Below are 15438 nucleotides of genomic sequence, written 5' to 3' on the forward strand. Positions count from 1 at the left end.
AACCTTGAGGGAATGAGGTAACAGCAATCTAACATTTTTTGCTATTCGCATCAGCAGCTGATGGAGTTGATGAAGAAGGAGTTTCTTAGCACCTGTTCACACTTCTGAAAACTGCAGCACATGTATCAATACAACTTACCTTAAACAGGTATGGATCTTTGTAACAAGTCAAATAATTTCATCAGTATTTTTTGTTATAGATAACTTGATGGATCAATCCAAGCTGGCAATCCTTCCTTCTTTGCAGTTTAATCCTTCCTCTGTGACTCCCAGTCACATCCTCCCTCTGGGCACAAAGCTTTCCCATCAGAGGTGTTGACATTTCATTAGAAGTAGATGTGCTATGAGATTTGTCTGCACCAGTTGATTCTATGCTGGGAGGGCTGAGAAGACTTCAGACAAAATCCTCTCAAGCCAGGACATGCCACCCAGCTGTTAACAGTGTTTGCCAGCCATCTGTACTCCCATTTCCAGCAAAGTCATATCTTGTGGGAGACATGCTTTCTGAAGCAAAACTTCACATGAAGGTTGTCAGTCCCTTTCACGAAACGTAGCCCTCAAGACTCAGCCTTCAGGCATCAGCTCTGAGGTTTAATCTTCTACCACTGTGCCATGAATTCTCATAAGCTGATTCCCAGTAACCCTCATGTAACATTATTTTTCCAAATGCCATTTACACCATTATCTGCAATCAAGTGAAATCTTCCAAAGTAGCCTCACTTGCCATTCAGGCTGTATCAACACTAAGATTAGCCACAATTTAAGCAGAAGAGCAACTTCAACCAGGGAACGCAAAGCAAGTTTTTCTCCTGTAATCCAGGGCTGAGGAAAAACTGTAGAAGCTGATGTGTGAAGAAAGTATTACTCCAAAATCTTGCTGGGACAGCAGCAAAATCTGCATTCTGAGGTGTGAGCTGACATAATAGCAGAGTTGCTATGAAAGCAAGAGTCAAACCAACAGACAGCATCTCGTCATAAAGGAAGAGACTAATTTCCCTGCAGGAACCCTTTAAAAAGGTGCTGATAAAAGGATGCCCAGAAATGTGGTTCGGGGTGCAGGGAAGGTTCAAAACCCTGCAGCACTCAGTAAACAAGGATTCAGGTTACATAACTTTGCATATGGAGGAAAGGTGAGACAAGAAAGATTTGAAGATTAATTTCTTAGAAATGAAGAGGACAAAAAAAAAATCAGGAAACCTGGAAAATGGCCAGGAAGATAGAGAAAAGCAACATTTACCATCCTGGCCAAGCAAAGAATGTGAGTCTCTTCAATTTCTTTTTACTCATTCACTTAGATACAACAAGCTTGCAGCAAGCACCATCTTTGGCAGTGCTGTGTGCATCTGATATGCCACTACTGAGTCAGCACTGGTCGTCATCACAAGCCAGATTGGCAAGATACCAATCTCAGATCTGTTCTCATCTCTTTGAATTATTGAAGCACATCAACAAAAAGAGCTGCTATTGTAAAACTACTTGATGCGATTTGTTTGGATGATCAGAAAGACTTTGAAAAACTCCAGCTGCAGAAAATGATTGGTGAAAAAGAACAGAAGACCTGCGAGACAAAGTAGATGTAGCATTTATGTAGCAAGAGTAAGTGGTCAGCTCTCCTTACAACAATGGTTAACAACTGAGTGTCCCAAGGCTCAAAGCAGCATGACTGATGTAACGGGGGATGAACAGTGAGGAGCAGCATCTGCAGATGATGCAAAATGTTCCAGTTCAAAGACTGTATCAGTGGCTGGTCTGTGTTCTGCAAGCCCTGGTCAACCTGAAGACAGGCATTTGTGTTTGGACCACCACAGGAACACTTCTGAGTAGAAATGATTTTTCCTCCAGTAAGGTGCTAGCAGATGCAGGGAGCAAGAGCAATAGGATGAATGTCATGCTGAGTTCTGGCCCTCACAGAGACCGTCTTGGAGACCCCTGTGCCGCACAGCTCTGATCAGGGCCAAGGAGAAGTTTCCTTGCCTGGAGGTGACCGCTTTGTACTGGCAGGTGTACAGGACAGCACAGACAGTAATGCAAATCAATCATGTGGTAGTAAGCCCTGCTCCCACCTGCCATCCTCCTCCACTGCATGTCTGTCAGGAACCACTGCCACCGCAGCCTGCAGCAGTGTTCCCACACTAAGGAGTATCCCTACCCTCAGGGACAGTACATTGGGTCTGAATAGCACTAGGCTCTGGACCAAGTTCTGCATCCCAAAATAAACCACTCAAACTCTGCCCCAGGCTGCTTTGAAAAGCACATACTACTTCTCCCTGTCATCAGCTCTACCATCACTTCAGGGAACATTTCACCCCTGATTTCATCACTGCCACCTAGTTTGTATCCCTAAGGTAAGCTTAGAGCTGCCCTCTGCATGGAGAAATCCTGGGCTGGCTGCAGGCCCTCAGCACAAAGCTGTGGTAGTGTAGGCACAACTAGCTGTCTCTGCGTGACCCGGATTGCAGATTATTCCAAACATGACCGCCATTCATCTGAGGTGCCCAATGCCACCCCACTTTCAGAGGACCCAGGAGAGGTTTTGAAGATGCTGCAAACAGCTGAGAGCATGAATACTCCTACAGCACTGAGGCACAGGCTCAGTGTGACAGAGCTAAGTGAGGAGTAACAACAAAACGAGGACAAACTGTCAAGAAAACCACATATTTTGCAGCACTGGGAACAAATGCATGAGTACCCAAAAACCCAGAGAGACTCTACTTCACAAGCTACTGGGCCTGGGCCCCCAAGGAGAGGCAACAGCTGTGCTTTGCCCTTGCTGTGTGAGTCACATGGGGGTACATCCATCACCACAGCAAAACCCAGCAAAGCCCCTGCTAGGTGACTGTGGTGTGGGATTTTCCCCGTCTGTGGGCATGGGGCAATGGCAGCGCCTGCATGATGCTGGCAGGAACACGCGTGCTGGAGTCATCCCTTCCCAACACTGCACGGCACGTCGCACGATGCCCGAGCATGTGCCAGCCCGTGCGTGGCCTGGGCTGCCTCCTCTCTGCTGGGAGCCAGCTGGTCACGCATGAATTCCGTGAAGCTGCTGGCCACAGCATCTGCTCTTGATTGCTCACGATGCTCTCTATGGGAAAGCCTCATGGAGCTCCTCATTCTTCATGCCAGGCACAAGGTAGGCTCATCGGAGATGCCGCAAAGCGCAGCAGTACGGAGCAGGGGATCTTTCCAGATGCCCTGGATTTAGTGTAGCGACTGTGCCACCTTGTGCCAGCAACATCTACAAATGCAGTTTAATCTCCTGCCTCTCAGATTTTAAAACCGCTGTGCTCTCACTCTGACTTTTCTCTAATGAGGCCAACCAGGGCCCTGTGTCTCCTCCCTGGCATGGTCCTTTACTTCCTCCAGGCAAAAGAGGGTCTGTCCAAGGGTGTGCCCTCACCTCCTGGCCTGCAGGCTCTGTGCTGCAGATCAATTTAGTCCAGCTCTGACCTATTCTCTGCCTCTTGCAAATCAGACAATCACACTGACTAGAGATGATGTAGATGTAAATAAGAGATATATGATACAGCAAACTGGCTCTGTAGTCCTAGTAATAATGAGGACGTTTTACAACTGGTCCACTTCTGGGGCCATTTGGGTATTTTCTAAACACTTGTTCTTATTCAGCCAGGTGCAATGTGACCTGTGTAGGAAAAAGAAATGTGAGTCTTCATAAAAACAGCCCATTTCTGACTCTTCTCATTGTTTAGAAAAGGCTGCAGGATTCACAGAGAACAGGCAGCTGAGAAAAAATTCATTGTGTTGCTCCAAGCTGCCAAGTGCATAAGCAGGAGAAAGGCGGGGCCTGTGATTTTCCTCCAGGACTTGCTGAGATGGAGGTGGGAGACCCATGGATAGGAAGACATCTCCACACATGTGGAGAGGAGAACCCAGTGTGGTTCTAGGACTGAAGACTTTGATCCAGGACCAAACATTTGGCCTTCACAATGCCCAAGAAGAAATCTGAGTGTACTGTGGGTGTAGAGAACAGATACCTACATGGAAGCTATGGGCATTATAGAGTTCTTTTATATGATGGAAAAAAGTAGTAGAATAACTAGCGTCTACAAGCTGAGGCCAGAAAACTTCTACCTAGAAGCCATGTTCTTATCTTTACCCTGGAGGGCAACTGATTGCTGGGACATACTCCCATGAACTATGGCAAGGTTGATCACTGCTTCTGCTCAAGGGCAGTTGGACTTCTGTGAAAACTGAGGGCTTGTGCTTGACAAAGTGAAACCTGATATCCCTCATTGCCTGTGGGCTGCAGGAGGCAGTCTAACAGTATTAAAATATGAGTTTACATTTTACAAGTCTACGGATGCTCTGCAATACTGAAATGCTAATGTAACCTGTGTCTGTCCTGAACATCCTACGGAGCAGTCTGTGGGAGCTTGGACTGGCCAGAGGGCAGCTGCTGTGCTACTGAGGTAAGAAATAGAAGACATTTCAGCAAGGGAGTACTGTGCAGTGCATGGGCAGCAGCCAGGTGTCCCATCACCAACAGCAGCACCTGAGAGCAGAAATAAGCCTGTGGGCACCCACATCTGGCTCTACTCTGTAACAGGCACCCAGAAGGTGGATTTGAATTCCTTTTTGTAAAGTGCCTCTGTTTAAATCTTGGCCCTCCTAGGCCATCCCAAAGCCAGTGAAGCCAGTGGCAAGACTCAGTGAAAAAGGGGTCAAACATGCATAGGACAAGAACAAAGATAGATGTAGGCAAGACACAACCCTAAGTATGGGTTTATTCCAGCTATGAATCCTGGTCTGCTGGGAGATCCTGGGTCTCACTGCTGATGAAGTAGGACCTCAGTAGAGCTTGACACCCTCTGCATGACAGACTGTGATGGTTTGTGAAACATTTAAAGGGGTTTTCAAATGGAAGACATGAAGAACCATTTCAAAAAAAAGCAAGCCAAGTTACTTCACACCTCCTCTCTTCTCCTGTGGACTTTTCATCACGCTTCAGAGGGACCCAAGAGCACCAAACCAGTGCCACTGGAGGCAACAACAGAGGGAAGGACAGGAGGAGTACAGGAGGAGCTGAAGGGGGCAGCCATGCATTACATCTTTCTCTTGCCTTTTGCATTCCCCAAGGTCCTGGCAAAGAAGCAGGAGTAGGGAGAACAGCAAAGGTGTGCTCAGAGCAAAAAACAGATCAAGACAAGGAAACCCAATCAAAATAACACAGCCTCCAAGACTCAAGCATTGCACAAAAGGAGGATCAGAAGTAAGCTAGGCTCTTAAAGGCAGAGATTACACCAAAACAGGGTAAGAGCAGAATACAGGAGGGCAAAGAGTAAAAGTCGATCCCTCTACAGGAGGAGGAGAAAAGGAGGAAGGGTAAGGAGGAGAAAGAAGGTTATATTTTCTGGATTTGGGGTTTGGATACTTGATTCTAATTTTTTCTTTTTTGCATTTTTTCATAAAGGATCTCACACCTGATATTCCTCGTTCCATCCATTGCGGTTCACCAAGGGCAATGAAGAAATTCTCCTGCCTTTCGTATTCCTCCTCATCTACTATCTTAACCCTTATGGTCTTCCTGTAGGGACAACAAGAGAGACAACCATGTACAGCGGGTCAGCTGGCTGGAGGCGAGGCAGCAGCAGCAGCGGCGGCGGCGTGGTGGGCTCCTGGCACACAGCCCCTTCCCGCTGGGGCGGTGTGCGTTGGCCTGCCTGTCGGACACAGCATCCTCGCAGCGGCTCCTTGGGAGCAGGGGTGTTAGGGGCAGAGGGGGCTGACAAGGGAGTGAGGAGGCAGGGAAAAGTGGGAGGAGGACCTTGCTGATGGTTAGTGGAAGGTGACTTCTGCAGCGCATTTTTTTCAGTGTCAGATGGTAATGGAAAGGGTATCAGTTGCCTGAAAAGCATCAGGGACCACCACCCTGAGCTACCCACTGCATTTTAGCTGGAAGAACTATTTTTTCTTACCATTAATAATAAATACAATAATAATACCCTCACAATTAATAATAAATCTGCAAAGACTCTGGGCTGGGAACCTGAGGAGAAGAGAGAGACACATTCCTCAGTGCAGTGAGGTAGGTCTCTGCCAGAGGCTACAGCTGCACCAGCTGCTAAGGAGGCTGATGGTTTTAACTCCCGTTTTTAAAATGGCACATTTTATTGCTTTTTCTTCCTGATAGTATCTACCCATCTTCCTGCCCTGTTCCTCAAATGAGGATGAAGTCTTCCCAGGGGATGGACAGCTTTGCTCACAGGGGACACCACAGGCCAATGCCTCCAAGGCTCAAAAGGAAATGCCCTGGGCACTGGAGCAAGTCTAGCCTCTTTCCCCTGAGGCCAGCTTATCTGGCCCCCTCCACTCTCCCTGCAATGCACACAGCTGCTGTGAGCCCCTAGGCAAACCAAAGCAGGCCCTGGCTCTTCCTTGCCCTCAGCTCCTGCTCCCAGAGTTCCTCTGTGACAATCGGCCTTTGCCCACTGCTTCTCAGAAGCCACAGAGCTGCTTCTCTGCCAGGCCTCAATTCCTGTGTTTTTCTAACACGGGTCTGACTGGAACAACCCATAGGACCAGGGCTGGGGGATGATCTCCTGAGATGCTGGATGTGTTTCTAGCCAGCATCTTCCCACTGATACTACAAAATTTGCTTGGGCCCTCCAGTGAGGGTGGCAGAAGGTTCCTATCAAGTCACCACAGAAATATGGACAAGCAGGACTGCTCTCCATCCTTCTCTCTCTCCTCCCCTTGCCAGTTTGCCTCTCAGCAGCCCCAGCACCACTCCCCATGCCACCCCATGGGTACCATGTGACACGGTGTGCGTGCACAGCAGTGTTTAGGGCAGAGCAGTTGGAAACAGAGAGACATCAGAGGAAGAGGAAGAGAAGAGGAGGAAGGAGATGGAAGGGAGGAGGAAAGAACGTTAATGTTAGTCTGCAGGGCCAGTACTACACCTTTCTGTAAACTCATATCCACCATGCGGGGGCTCATCAGCTCAATGAAGAAATTCTTGGTTTTTTCATACTCCTCATCATCAATTACCTTGATGTGAACTGTTTTGCTGTGGATGGAAAAATAATAAGGGTCATAAAGGGGAGAGGGGAACAGAGAAGCAAAAGTCAAGGAAGGACGGAGTTAAATGGGTACATTAGAGAGTCAAAGTTTTCTCACCCACTGAACAAACTCAACATGGCCCTTTGAGAAAGGTTAAAGTCCCCCTTCTGCAAGCGACACTGGCCAATTTTCTGTTTAATCCAAAGGCAGAATGGCAGGCCAAACTACAAAGTGAAGTTAGACAAAAACAATCCCCCAGCAAACTGGCTCAGGGCTCAGCCTGTGGTCAGTGAGGTTTGATGGCCAGCAGAGAAGCAGGCTTCCTTCACCCTGTTACCCCTGTGCACACACACACACACACACACACACACCAGCAGCCACACAAGCACATACACCCTGCTGGCACCATGCTGCTGCCTCAGTTTCATTGACCTGCTCTGAGAAGTGCTGGCTGCTGGAGCTGCTGGAGCAGCTGGGCAGCAGATCCTGTGTTTCTCCTGTAGCAAATTTCTTACAAGTTCTTGTACCATTTTGTAGGAAAAGAAGAACTGACTGTGTCATGGTTTCCTTCACAGCAAATACATGCCTTATGCAGAGGTTACTGTCCCACAACTTTCACACCCAAAGAGAACAAGAGAAACAAGTCAAAGACTGACAACCCACTGCCTCCTTACAGACAGGCTGCACTGACTGTTGCAAGCTCAAAATGATCCCTCCACTCCCCTCATTCCCCAATGGCTGCAAAGGTTCATGCAGTCACATCCCTCACTTGTGACTGAAGACATTGGTGCTTTCATTCCAAGCTGGTATAACCCCCTCTTGAATACAACATTGTTTGCACGTGTAACTCCTCTGAATGGGTATTCACTTGCCATCTTGGGGCTCCTGGAATTCTAGTTGACCCCAACCCCAAGCTGGAACTGCATTTTTAAACCAGAAGTCAGCTCCACATAAAAAGTGTTTCCCTTACCTTAAAACAATTACCCCTCCTGCAAGTGAAAGATCCCCTGCTTTCCACTGCTCTGTACCCACACATGGCCCTGCAACAACAATCTCCTCTTTCTTCCTGCCCATCCTTAGCAGTCAGATCAGGCCCAGGTGCATGTTGTGCACAATCAGTCTTGACTGGCAATGGGAAGGAAGAGAAAAGCAGGACTGGCAATCACAATCACTGGCAATCTGGAAAGATGTGCCCAAATTCACATCTCTATATGCCTCAGCCTGTAGCCTTTGCAATTAAACCCTGTATCTTTGATCTAACAGTGCTTCAGAGAACAAGTGGTCCAGCCCTGCACCCTGGGGGTGCTCTGATCCCCACCCTGAGGATGCTGCCATGGCCAGCAGCTTCTGGAAAATCAGCATTTCAGCACAGAATAGGAAAATCTTCACTGCAGCTTGCTACTGATATCAATAATGACCACAAAATTATTCGGTCATCCTACAATTTGACCCTCAAGTCAATTCCTCCTGCACTCCAGCTGTGGAAATCCTGTTCCCTGTGCTGACTCTGGCCTTGATCTTAGCCCAGCCCTTCTCTTTCAAATGATGGCATAGGGGTAGGAGTAGAGTTTGGATAACGTCTGCCTATCCATCAGTGCAGGAGTATACAAGAAAAATCACCTCCAATTCTTCTTTCTGAGCTAAATCAGTTTTATTTTTGCCAGTGCTTGCTCTACCCATACCCTGCACCAATGCCAGCAAAGCCTCCTTTCCCTTCTCTAGACTCCTTCAATCTCTCCTAATCCACCTGAAAGATTTTAAAAGGTATTTCTCTGGTGTAAATGTTGCTGCTCTGCTAAGACTTCATCATGATGATTTTTTGTTTCATTTTTGTTGGAGATGTGGAATTTGGCTTTTGAAGCAGATTTTATCCGGGCCCCTGATACTTTGCAAAGCTTGTTCAATTTGCTGAGTTAAACCTACAGCTGATTCATAGCTCTGATCTTTTATTTGCTCATTACTACAAAACAGAAGGTGGGATTTTCCAAAGCAGACAATGCTTCCTAGACGTGGGTTGTTTTTAAAAATCCTTTTCATAAGTAGTATTGCTTATGGTTTTTCCGTTCTAGGAGCTTCAAAATAATCGGTATTGCTTGTCTGCAAAAATTTGGAAAAATCACCACTGACCCTTTTTCCTGGGTGTTAGCTTATGTACTGTGACAAAGCTATTCTAAGGCTTTTGTACAGTTAATATTATGCATGCAAACCATTTGACCTTCCCTTCCCTTCCCTTCCCTTCCCTTCCCTTCCCTTCCCTTCCCTTCCCTTCCCTTCCCTTCCCTTCCCTTCCCTTCCCTTCCCTTCCCTTCCCTTCCCTTCCCTTCCCTTCCCTTCCCTTCCCTTCCCTTCCCTTCCCTTCCCTTCCCTTCCCCCCACTGCATGCCCACTTTAAGCACAAGGAGGTCTATATGCCTTACCAAGTAGTTCCACAGGGCTGAGACTTCCTGAGAACAGTGTTTGTTTTAATGTAAAAAAACAGTTCAAGAAAGAGAAAGAAGAGTTGCTGGGGATCCCTAGAAGTGGAGAGTGCCCTGCAGGTCCTCCCCCCATTAAAGCCTGGAGGTGATGCTTGGGGAGCCAGGTGTGGTGGGATGGGGGTGATGGGAGCCAAACTGCAGCCACTGCCAGCTCTTGCTCCAGAGTCAGGGTGTTGCCAGACCTCCCTGTGCAAGGAGGAAAGGAGCAGGACAGAAGTTGGCAAGGACTGTGCAGTGACACAGGGAGGTGGGCGAGGGGCCACAGACCCAGTGCCACATAATGGGGAGCGGTTAACCTCTCCCTGGGATTTTGTGGCAGAGGGAAGAGCGGCATCCCTGCTCCCAGGCTGCTCTGCAGGCTGCACAGATGGGGGCACAGCGCTGGGCTTGCTCCCTTGAGGGGAGGTGTCCTTCTCTCAGCTGGCTGCTCCCGTGACTGTCACCACAGAAAGGTCAGTGCTGACAGAGGGGGGTTGTGGTGGCCCATCAGGCCACCCCTCCCAGTCCACTGTGGCTGGTGAGGGCTGCCCTTTCCCCCGCTCTGCAGCTTCCCTACCTCTGTGAGCATTTTGCTCATCTCCAGGCCTATGAAAGCAACCATAAATACAGCTGCGTCCTGAGCTGTCATAAATTGTCTGAAGGCCAAAACACAGATTGCTCCCACACAATCTCATCTCTCACCTACAGCCACGCTGAGAGCTGCGTCCTCGGAAGGCATGAAGAATGGAGGAGATGGATGGGGAGAAGGGCTGGAGTGTAAGGCTGCCCCGGGAGGACATCACGTTAATGTGAGAGATGTGACAGAAGGACACCAAGAGGCAGAGAGCGTGTGGGAGCTTGGGAACATTTTGCTGCAAGAACATCATGACAGCTTCTTGAAATTAATGGAGGCAGAGGCAGGCACGAGAGGGGCTGGCTGTGCAGCAGCCCTGATGGGCATGCTCACCACCATGGGAAGCAAGGAATCTGAAGCCTACCTTGCTCAGCTGAGTAGCTTTCATTCCCCAGCTTCTGGCCACTTCAGATGGGGAAAGCAGGACACTTTCCAGCCTTCCCCATTCTCTCTGACAGTTTGACTGGGGCCAAGACACACCTCAGACAGCTCAAAAGCAGAGAACAACAGAGACCATCCAAAAGCCTCTCCTGGCAGCAAGAAGCCACTCTGCAAAACACAAAGCCCCACTGCCAGCACCAAGCCACAGCACAGTCCAATCTCAACACCTGCATGACTACAGTGATGGGAAGGGCTCTTTAATTCAGGGCTCAGTGCAGCTTTCAGCAGACTGAGGAATGCTTTCAATTTGGCTGTGACACAGCAGGGCAAGCCAAAAGCCAGCACTCCCAGGGAACACCTGGCCATACAGAAGTCAGGATAGCTGCTCACTTGCTTCTTTTTCTCTGAGGTCATTGCAAGCTGCCACTCAATAGCCTTCAGATGAGGTTCTGCTTTCAACATACACTTAGAAACAACCACTGGTTTTAAAAGTCAGGGATGGAAAAGCTCCTCTGGGGAGCAACATTAAGAATGAGATTTCCCTGAGTAAGCAACAGAAGATGAAATGAATAGACATCGATCTTCTCCTAAAGGACTTTGTGCACATGATGTTGCTAAACTCCCCATCTGGGAAGTACAGAGGATAATCTATAAAATCATTTTATTTGACAACACGTCCACTTCCAACACATAAGGCAACAACTGAATGGTTATTTGATTAATGTGCTAGAAAATACTGAGTATCTCTTTGTGTAGACACTCTCATTTGCAGGAATTATTGCTGAGAAGGTTAAGAGGATGTGTCTGTGTGGGTCTGTGTGACTTTGGAATGTGAAACAACTAAAAACAATGCAAGTCAGGAGATGTCACGTAGTGTATAACACTGAAACAGTCAGGGCTGTGCAAGGGCACATTTTAGAGTCCCTGGTGGGACGCTGTTAGCCAGGATGAAGAGCAGCCAGGACAGCAAGGTAAACATCCCTGGGGCAGTGAGATGTACCGGGAGATGTTCAGTAACTCATTAATGGGAATCATTAGTACAAACACTTTGGGTCAAGCCATTCTGACACATCCTGATAAACCCAAACCTTCATCTGATTTGCTGTGGGTGCCGGTTCCTGCAGCGTGAAGTTCAAAGCATGTTATACCAATCTGACTCTTCCCCAGAGCTCTGCGTTGGTTTGGGATTTCACTGTGAAGCTGCAGATAGGGCCCAGCTACTATGCTAGAAGACCTCATAGAGCAGTCACAGTATCATAGAATATGCTGAGTTGGAAGGGACCCACCAGGCTCATAGAGTCCAATTCCTGGCCCTGGGCAGGATACCCCAACAATCACACCATGTGCCTGAGAGCACTGTCTGTCCAAATGCTTGAACTCTGTCAGGCTTGGTGCTGTGACCACTTCCCTGGGGAACCTTTCCAGTGCTCGACCACCCTATGGGTGAAAAACCTTTTCCTGATATCCAACCTAAACCTCCCCTGATTTGATTTCATGGTTTTCCCTCAAGTCCTGCCACTGGTTACAAGAGTGAAGAGACCAGTACCTGACACTTCCCCTCATGAGGATGCTGAAGACCACAATGAGGTCTCCCCTCAGTCTCCTCCAGGCTGAACAGACCAAGTGACCTCAGCCACTCCTCACATGGCTTCCCCTCCAGACCCTTCACCATCCTCATGGCCCTTCTTTGGACACTCTGTAATTGCTTAATGCCTTTTTTATATTGTGGTGCCCAAAACTGCACACAAGACTCAAGGTGATGCCACCCAGTGAAGAGCAGAGCAGGACAACCACCTGCTTTGACTGGCTGGTAATGCTGTGTGCTTGAGGCAAACCAGAAGGGATTAAATAAGGTTATAAATAGTGAGGATCTGTCTTTGCCCAATTCACTTGGAGGTGGATATTTAACACAACAATGTGACAGTACTCACAGGTGAAGAAGCCAGCAAAAGAAGCCTGATTTGATGCCCATGGTCATATGAAGTTGTGCATCAATAACCCAGAGTAACAAACTGAGCAATTTTGAAGGAAAGAATTATGCTGTCACATAGTACAGAAAAAGACAGGAAGTGTTTGAAGGGCAGAATCATTATATCCAAAAGAAGATTCACTGAACCCACTAAGGAGATGCTGAATGATCTTAATTTCAAGAGAAAATAATGGTAAATTAAGAACCAATCCAGATTATGACTAAGACAGGCAGGTTGCACTTTGGTCTTAAGATCATGTTTACAAAAGAAGATTTTTTGATAACCATGGAGACTATAGGGAGGGGAGTGTGACAGGTTGTCAAGAATTCAGCTGCAGCCAGTGGCAACAGTCAGTTTGTTCCAGCAGAAAGGTCAGAACTGAAGGTGCCTCTAAGGTCAGATTAGATGTTGGTACCAATTAACTAAGCAGGTACCAACAGGATAGATGAACTGTCAGAACACAGTTTCAGGCAGATCACTGATGTGCATGTTGCTGATGTTTGAGATACAGAAGAACTGGTGCTGGTGCAGAAGCTGGAGACACGCCATAGCAGGCCAGTTTCCACGAACTGGCTTCATTGTTCATGAGGACCTTGGAAGAGCAGCTGTACAAGAGTTATCCTACTTAGTGTAGCAAGCACATGGGGGACAGCCCAAGAGCTTCACTACCAGCCAGTCAGCTATAAAGTAACCTAGTCAGAAGCCATCCCCAGAAAATGAGATTTTTCTCTTCTGTGTTTTCTCTTTTGTTGTCAAATTGGTTTACGGGATAACTGGATGGTAACTAATCATCTTTTAATCAAAATCACCTGATAAATTACTATAAGAAATTATCATCATTAAAATAAGGTTCTTTGCAGTGCTAATCACTATATGACCTATGTATTTCTCCTGTCAAGCCTGAAGCCACACAAGCAAGTCAGTTGATACTTCCATACTTTAGTTTCTATACCCATGCAGTGCCCATGGTCCTTAGTTCTCACAGGGACTTAATAGGAGACAGTCCCTACTTGCTTTGAACTCCTAATGTGGAAGAGGCTACAGTGATGCAACCAGAAAGAAGATGAGGGAAGAAAGCAGAGAGCTTGAAGTGGTGGTGGAAGTATCACTTATTCATATGAGTATCAACTTATTCTGGCTTCATCTGACATGGTTCCCATTTGAAGGAGCTGTGCATTTCTGTAGGGCACATCTTCTTCCTCGCTAAAGTCTATTTACTTCATGAGGGAATTAAAAGACCTCAGAAAATACGTCTGCAAACAACTATCATCCTCCCTCTGGGCGGAGCCATTTCCACCAAGCCATTCCTGACAAGTAGGTGCTGCCCAACTGCTTCCTAATAGCCACATTACAAAGATGGTTTTCTGGATGATTTTCCTATATTTCAACTCTTTACCCATAGAAAGTCCTTTGTAATGTCCACCCAGATTGACAAGGCAGGAGTGGGAAGAAGCCTCTGGCACTGCCCCCTGCATCCCTGCTGTTCCTCCTACACAGGTAGAGTCTGAGACTGGCCCGGGATACCCAGAGCCCTTCTGCAAGCCTCTATCCCTGCCACACATGCAGCACACAAGGGATCTCTGCTCCACTCCTGCAAGGGCCAGGGCCAGAAACATCCAGCTCTGCTGGGGCAGCTCACAGGCAGGGGGGAAAAGGTTCACTGGAGAAGACACTGTGCAAGAAGCCGCTGTACCCCGAGGTGGAGACAATGACCCCAGTCAACTTGTGTGACCCCTCCTGCCCACCTCCCGGGACTGTGTGGGACAATGTGCAGGACCACCAAGAGCACAGTGGCTCTGCCTGCCTGCCTGTTAGCAGTGCACTTTGTTCACATCACACCAGATCTCCTAAGGCATAAAGGAGGAAATATTGACACAGAAAGGCATCTTCCCTTTGTGTGTTTCTCACGTAATCTTGCCTAATTAGCAAATTGGCTCATGCTTCAATTAGAACTATTGAAAATGCTTTAGTAGCTGACACATGATAATTAAAGGGACATAGCCAAGACTAAGAGCTGCATTTTTTAGTCTTTACCTGTATAAGAAAACTTTAAAGTGTAACAAGTAAAAGATTTATAGTGATAACCATTAAAAAAATAAATCCAAAGTAAAAAGAATATTAAAAAATGTCTGTTATGGTTTCTCCATCCTAGATGACAACACTAAAGGGGTTTCTTTGTCTTTCTGGTCTTCATTTTTCAATTTGTGCCTGTTTTGTGCACAGCAGCCCAACCCTCACTTCCCACTGCCACCCAAGACTGCCAAGAGACATGAAATGCTGCCAAATTCAAATGACAATGTTTCACACCTACTTTGTACCAGTGCAAATAACTGTACCAGCAATGAGAAATCAGAGCTGCTAAGTTGCAAGTGAGTCCATTAAGCACTTCCATGCCATCAAAAAAAAAAAAAATCCTTAAGTGCCTAATAAATTCAGGGCAACTCAAGACATGTGGGATCCATGTACCAGCCATGGGAATCACCACTGGAGCTAGTGAATGGCAAATTCATTCCACTCTCAAGTCTCATACTCAACTTGGAAGCCCTGAAGCACCAAAAAATGCTCCACAAGCTTCCATAATGCAGTCAGCCCTGCCAGACAAGATATCCAAAGCATTCTATATTTCACTTTGTTCAAACATGATAAAATGCTCTAATATGCAGGGTTCACAGTTTGTTTTTAAGAATTTCTGCAAAAAAGGGAAAATCCAAGTTTGTTAAACCCCCCTTCTCTCAGCTGAGTCCATGTTGCTGACCAGCTGAGCTATTTAAGTTAGGTTATACAAGCATAGCAGCCCAGCCCCCCAGATTTTCTTTTCCTTATTCAGTTTAATGAAGCTACTTGGGTTCGAATATTGAAGCTGTGTGTACAGACTCATGCGGGCCCTTGTCTGGCCTGCTCCGAGTCAGCTTCTCCTTGCTTACCCTATGAGACTTGACGGTTCAGGGCCAGGGGAGAGCAGACAAAATTTCAACAGCCT

The 15438-nt window shown here is 47.2% G+C and overlaps 1 protein-coding gene across 15 annotated transcripts in view; it reads right to left on the bottom strand.

Moving 5' to 3' along the window:
* Nucleotides 1-15438, bottom strand: part of SLC8A3 (solute carrier family 8 member A3) — a 93271-nt gene that overhangs the window by 16252 nt on the left and 61581 nt on the right. For 3 of the 15 annotated variants that reach the window (XM_068193218.1, XM_068193216.1, XM_068193224.1), the window contains 2 exons: nucleotides 7006-7024; nucleotides 5439-5542 (listed from right to left, as the gene is read on the bottom strand). The exons of 1 other annotated variant lie outside the window; for it this stretch is intronic. In XM_068193218.1, the coding sequence (XP_068049319.1) occupies nucleotides 5439-5542; nucleotides 7006-7024 (123 nt within the window). Of the gene's footprint in view, nucleotides 1-5438; nucleotides 5543-6917; nucleotides 7025-7134; nucleotides 7170-7691; nucleotides 7711-7786; nucleotides 7908-7987; nucleotides 8147-15438 lie in introns of those variants that run through there. 11 more of the 15 variants (XM_068193219.1, XM_068193223.1, XM_068193230.1 and 8 more) reach the window with 8 other exon arrangements.

Source organism: Anomalospiza imberbis, chromosome 6 (assembly GCF_031753505.1).
Source record: "Anomalospiza imberbis isolate Cuckoo-Finch-1a 21T00152 chromosome 6, ASM3175350v1, whole genome shotgun sequence".
In the NCBI taxonomy this organism is placed as follows: Eukaryota; Metazoa; Chordata; class Aves; order Passeriformes; family Viduidae; genus Anomalospiza; species Anomalospiza imberbis.